Here is a 6458-nt window from a genome sequence, read left to right as displayed (position 1 = left end):
AATCTGTCCACCGTCTTTCAACAGGTCTGATGTTACCTGATCCTTACCAGCTGCTTTGCCTCTTTGCATTCCCTTTAGGGCTTTCTTTACTTCTCCTGTCAATACTGGTGGGATGTCAGATTCCTCTGCGCTATTACTGCTTCTTACGTTATCATCCTGACTGTCTCGGCTGCTGTACAGATCTCTGTAGAACTCTTCCGCTACCTCAACTATTCTATCCATATTGTTTGTGACCTTGCCTTCCTTGTCCCTTAATGCATACATCTGATTTTTGCCTATGCACAGTTTTGTCTTCATAGCTTTGAGGCTTCTTCCGTTCTTTAGAGCATGCTCAATTCTCTCCATATTATACTTTCTTATGTCGGCTACTTTACGCCTATTTATTAACTTCGAAAGCTCCGCCAGCTCTATTTTGTCTGTTGCATTTGAGGCTTTCATAGCTTGACGTTTCTTAATGAGGTTTTTCGACTCTTGGGATGGCTTACCAGCGTCCGGTCTAACGACTGTACCCCCGTCTTCCACTGCACACTCCTTAATGATACTAGTCAGATTATCATATATTGCGTCAACGCTAAGGTCGGTTTCCTCGGTTAAAGCCGCGTACCTATTCTGAAGTGAAACTCTGAATTCCTGTACTTTCCCTCTCAGTGCTAGTTCATTAATCGGCTTCTTGCGTATCAGTTTCTGCCGTTCCTTCCTCACGTCTAGTTGAATTCTAGATCTTACTATTCTATGGTGATGCATCGGATCTTGTTAACTATTTCCACATACTGTACAATGCCCGGGTGGCCGCACATTATGAAGTCTATTTCATTTTTAGTTTCGCCACTAGGACTCCTCCACGTCTACTTACGAGTAGCCCGTTTTCTGTAGAAGGTATTCAAGATGCGTAAATTATTGTCTTCTGCAAACTCTACTAGTAACTCCCCTCTGGCGTTTCTAGAGCCGATGCCATATTCCCCAACTGCATGATCTCCAGCCTGCTTCTTGCCTATATAAACATAATGGAAGAAATCTACAGCGGATACACAGCCCCTATAGTCCTCCATAAAGAAAGCGACAGAATCGCAATAAAGAAGGGCGTACGGCAGGGAGACACGATCTCTCCAATGTTATTCACCGCGTGTTTACAGGAGGTTTTCAGGGCCGTAGATTGGGAAGAATTAGGGATAAGAGTTAATGGAGAGTATCTCAGTAACCTGCGATTCGCTGATGACATTGCATTGATGAGTAACGCGGGATACGAATTACAGCTCATGATTACTGAACTGGATACGGAAAGTAGAAGAGTAGGTCTGAAAATTAATATGCATAAAACTAAAGTAATGTGGAGCAATCTTGGCAGAGAACAGCGCTTTGCGATAGGTGGCGAGACACTGGAAGTTGTAAAGGTGTACGTCTACTTAGGAGAGCTAGTAACCGCGGAGCCCAACCATGAGAGTGAAATAACTAAAGAATAAGGATGGGATGGGGCTCATTCGGGAAGCATCATCAAATCATGAATGGTAGTCTACCACTATCCCTCAATAGGAAGGTATATAACAGCTGCATCTTACCGGTACTTACCTACGGAGCAGAAACCTGGAGACTTATACCCTAGTTACACGGGCACGCTAACCTCAGTTAAAGCGAACCTCAGTTAACCGGAGTTAACTACAGTTACCGTCAACTGCAGTTGACACCTGTTACACGAGAAAACCTATCCTCAGTTTAGGGCCGTGAAGCGGGTCACGTGATGCTCCGCTTCGCGACTGAACGTGTAAAGACTTAGCTACTTTTTATAAGTAAACTGGCAAATAAAATGTATTTTCTTTGAAATAACTCGTTTTTGTTTGCATCTGCAGTCCGCAAGCGTATTGCATGGTGTGCTTCGACAAAATTTAGCGTGAGTAAAGGCTGGCCTCGCCACAATGGGCGAGATCACGTGACCGTTTCGCGGTCGGCGCAAGAGCCAATACAATCCATTGCTCGATCCGCTTTGGTGTAGTGGCTAGAATAGCTTTGGTGCGTGTCGTTTGTTCTGGCGTTGTCGTTTAGTTTTTGTTAAGAAATGTTGTTTCATCAACGTTGTGCTGACGCAAGTGTGATGGCGTCGAGCCAGGCTATCTTGCGAGGCGATCACGACGACGATGAGTCCACGTTTTTTCTCTGTTCGCCGTTCAACAGGCAGCACTGCGGGGTAAGCAGGCACAGATGCTGCGTATAATGCAACAACTTGAGGAACTTGAAGAAGAAAATGAGCACTCTGAACGAGAGCGCAACTATTTCGCGGTCATGGTGGCGCGGCTGATGTTGCGCGAACGGTGTGTGTGGACGTATGCACGGCCGGAGTCGTGGTTCGAGACCACGCTACCGCATCTTCCCGCAAGTGCTTTCAGAGAAAACTTCAGGTTGGATGTGAGCAGGTTTCGATACATCGTGAGTGTTTGCGGAAGCATGGCACGGCTAGACACGAACATGCGTAAAGCCATTCCTCTGACGAAACGCGTCGCCATTGGTCTGTACAGGCTGGCCACATCTGCTGAAGAAAGAACAGTGGCGAACCTTTTTGGAGTCAGCAGGTCGTCGGTGAACATCATATTCCGCGAGTTCTGCAATGTAGTTGTGCGTCGCCTGGAGCCACGGTTTGTCCGATTGCCAAGGGCGCAAGAACTGGTCGAGCACCTTCGCCAGTTTGCTGCTGTTGCCGGCTTCCCACAAGGAGTAGGTGCCCTCGACGGCTGTCATATTGAAGTTTGCCCGCCCCAGGATCATGCATCAGATTACTATAACTACAAGGGATGGTACAGCACCATTCTATTGGCTGTGGTGGACCACCATTACAAGTTTATGTACACTAATGTGGGTTCACCAGGTCGGATGCCTGATGCAGCGGTGTTCGAGAGATCTCAACTGCCAAAGCGTTTGGAAAGCGACCTCTTCAAAATGGGAGGGAAGCAGATCCATGGAGTGGCAGTTGGGCCCGTCCTTCTTGCAGACCAGGCATTCCCACTGCAACTGCACCTGATGAAGCCTTATGTAAGAGCAGGGTCCGACGGATCGAGCACGAGAGCATTCAATTACCGACTGTCCAGTGCCAGACGAGTGGTCGAGAATGCGTTTGGGCGACTGAAGGCTTGATTACGAATTTTACGCAAAGGGCTGGAATGTGACATAGACCATGTGAATGCAGTCATTCGTGCGAGCTGTGTGCTCCACAATATTTGTGAAGAATTCTCAGATCAGTGTGACGCAAGTTGGTTGGAGATTGCCCGTATTGAAGATGCGAGCCGCATTCAGCCAGTGTGCATAAGCACTCAGCAGGATGCATTGGGAGTGCATGTGAGAGATGCCCTGGCACAACACTTCATCACCCGTGCACAGAACTGAGAAGTAATTGTGTTTGAGCCAGAGGACTGGTGAAGACACATCAACATGTGCATCATTACACAGTGTGTTATGTGCGGCTGATGCTGGAGTGCTGTACGTTTGCCTATATTGCAAACTATTGTCTCTTTCAATGTGCTTTAACAGGCTACACTCGGCGACAGGCTACACTCATCAATTAACAGGCTACACCCATCAATGTGTTTACAGGCTACACTCGGCGACAAGTTATCTTGACAGTGGAGCGAAGGCTACGGAGACAGGTCTGCCGCACATTCGTGTTGCTCTACAAGTAGTACGGCAGCTTTCGGTTTTGCTCGTTCGCTTGCATCGTTAACGCATTTAGAAAAACAGGTATGTAAAAAAAATGCCTCCACCTCCCCGAAGGGAATCCTGAGGAAATGCGAATGCATTTCTTGCGCCGAGAGTACACGGCGTAGTAATTTTAATGGCGTAAGTTAATGACGAGACGAGGATTTGTACCGTAACCATTTATTTACACATTCATCAGCACCTGTTTGTGTTGTCATTGTACCTGACGGCCATAATGTCAGCCTCTTATCGAACCCTTGACAGACTGGGGTTTGAACCTGGGTTTTCTGCATTGTGAGCCCAGTTTTCTACCACAGAGCTACGCCCATTTTTTTTCGCTTTATTGCCTGTTCTTAGCCACGTACATCAAACACCAAGAACATAAAATATTGACAAGTTGTGTCTGTCCTGTTGAACAGACACAAGTTAAAATTATTTGAGTGCCATCAAGGGCTCTACCCTCGACACCCACTCAGGTTCAAACACCTGTGCTTTCTGGATTTCCACAGACTTGGTCAAACACTCTCGAAAGTACATTCATGCGGGCCGTGCATCTGGATCACAATGGTATCCCGCCATACGAGCCCTCCATAAACAGTGAAGGCCATGCAAATGTACTCCAGAAATCTTATCTTCCAGCTATCGCTGTGACTGTGCTGCGCGTTTCGCGCTAGCCTGGCGGTTTTTTTATCCATGTACGAGATCTTTCATACACATCGCTCGACTATACAACCCTCCTGCCTCTTTATCTGCAAGGTTGAAATGTAGACATAGCACTGAAAAATCTCGCACTATGTCTCACAGTAGAAAGTTTTTACTTTGAGACTGATGAAAGTTCATCAGTTTGGACATGATCATTATACAGGTGTCGGGAAGCACTGATACTGTCTATAAAAACAAAGACAAGTCAAAACAAAAAACCGCATTCCGATACATTACATACACACACACTTGTGAGTCTCTCGTCCAAGCATATGTCCCTTTACTTACACTCATTTCCTCTTATAAAGACGATAGTCTTTCTTGAGCAACTTAAACGCAGAAATTTTGGTCTGTCTGTCTTTCTGTTTGTCGGCATGTCACTCGATTCAGCCACCCGGCCAAAGTTGAACCACCTGCTTACCGCCCACTCATCTTGAACTGGTACGGCTGTTCATCATTTTGAACGTTGTCGATCAAAAAGTAAATATTACGCATATCTGAGGCGCAACATCATTAGGTAAGTATTAGGTGGTGTGTTCCTTTAATAGAAAATACATAGATACGCAATTTTAAAGACCCTAGTTTCTTAAGCTGCGCTGAAAATGCGACTGCGCTGAAACTTGTCTTCCTCCGTGTCCTCTGCACAAGCTCATGTTGTGTTTCGGTTTCGGTTCAGTATTGCGTTGTACGAATGACAGGGGGAGCCGCTCTGGCATTCCTGTTTTACCTAGGCGACGTGTAAATAAAAGTTTGGGGAGAGTACTCGTTGAGTGCGGACGTTTCTTCTCCTTCGGCGCATCGCGCCAAACCGCGTGTTCGGGCTGGCCGGCGTCCCCGCCGGTCGCATTGGTCAACGCCGGTCTTCGCCCGCCGCTGCGCCGGGACTACCAGCCCGCAACACAGCACTCATGTTTCCCGACGTATTGCCAGATTGCGTCCATATATCTCACGCAGCGCCTCTTTATCGTCTTTAGACGACATTTGCAGCGAAGCACGCAGATACGCGGCCAATTTTTTTGTAACAAGTTCTTTCATGATTTCGAGCATTCCTTGCTGTATGCCATTAGATTCTTTTTGCAATTGCACAAGTTCCTTTCGGAGCTGCATGGTAGCTTCAGCGGTTTTCGCTGACCGCTCGTCAGCCTTTTTGTGTAATTGAAGTAGTTCTTGCATGACGCTGAGTGGCCGCTTCCTACTCTTTGTCTTGCTGCTGGGGGTGCTGGTGCTTTCGGCAACTACACTGGTTCCATCACTTCCTACGGCAGCTATTGCAGCGGTAGCAGGAACTTGGTTCTTCACAGAGCTGCTGGAACTCATAAATTCTTCGACTGATGAGTGGATGTCCTCACTAGATTCTTGTGGCCCAGAGGCGACCACTACAGATTCATCAGGAGCCTCCTGAACAACTGGAATCTGCACATGCCCGAGCCACATAAATTGCACGCACAAGTCAGTTCAAAACAAGCTCATAGAAACAAATGACAAACACAAAGCACGGCTACATAAAATACAATAGCCATGTTGTGTAATGATGTTTTTTGCATGAATTGTCTAATGTTGTGAGCACCATTCTGCCTGTGCTATGTCACTTCTTCAATGCAGTGAATGCTATGCTAATGTATGAAAAATGTATATTAAACACGAAACATTTCTACGCAAACCAAACGCACTTTGACTGTTTGCATCTATCTATCTATATGGCCATCTATATCTGGGTGCTGTTTTGGTCAATGGTGCAAACGAAAACTGCACAAGTTACACACAGATATTTATTCACATAGTAAGATTTCGCTATAAGCCAGAAAGTGTGGCATATAGGCACCTCCTTGTTGAATGCGTCGCAAGAGATCGATTCTCACTAAGTGGGTTCGGCCGGCACACTTTCATAAAGCTGTTTTTTTCTCTCATTGTAAACAGAAAATTCTGAACGCCGTGATATATATGTAAGTGTTCGCTGCTTCTTTAGATCCCGAATATGCTGAAGTAGGCTAAAAAAATTTATTCAAGCGAGTACAGCCTCCTTCCCCATCTTAAGGATGTGTGTCAATGTTATTAAAAACGTTGAGACCCAAAACAGA

At 46.2% G+C, this 6458-nt stretch overlaps 1 protein-coding gene across 1 annotated transcript; it reads left to right on the top strand.

Moving 5' to 3' along the window:
* Positions 1-2205: 2205 nt before the first annotated feature.
* Positions 2206-3120, top strand: LOC119395165 (uncharacterized). The gene has a single exon (XM_037662446.1). It carries the CDS (start codon positions 2206-2208, stop codon positions 3118-3120), a length of 915 nt encoding a protein of 304 aa, XP_037518374.1.
* Positions 3121-6458: the final 3338 nt, after the last annotated feature.

Source organism: Rhipicephalus sanguineus, chromosome 5 (assembly GCF_013339695.2).
Source record: "Rhipicephalus sanguineus isolate Rsan-2018 chromosome 5, BIME_Rsan_1.4, whole genome shotgun sequence".
Classification (NCBI taxonomy): domain Eukaryota; kingdom Metazoa; phylum Arthropoda; class Arachnida; order Ixodida; family Ixodidae; genus Rhipicephalus; species Rhipicephalus sanguineus.
This window is presented reverse-complemented; position numbering and strand designations above follow the sequence as displayed.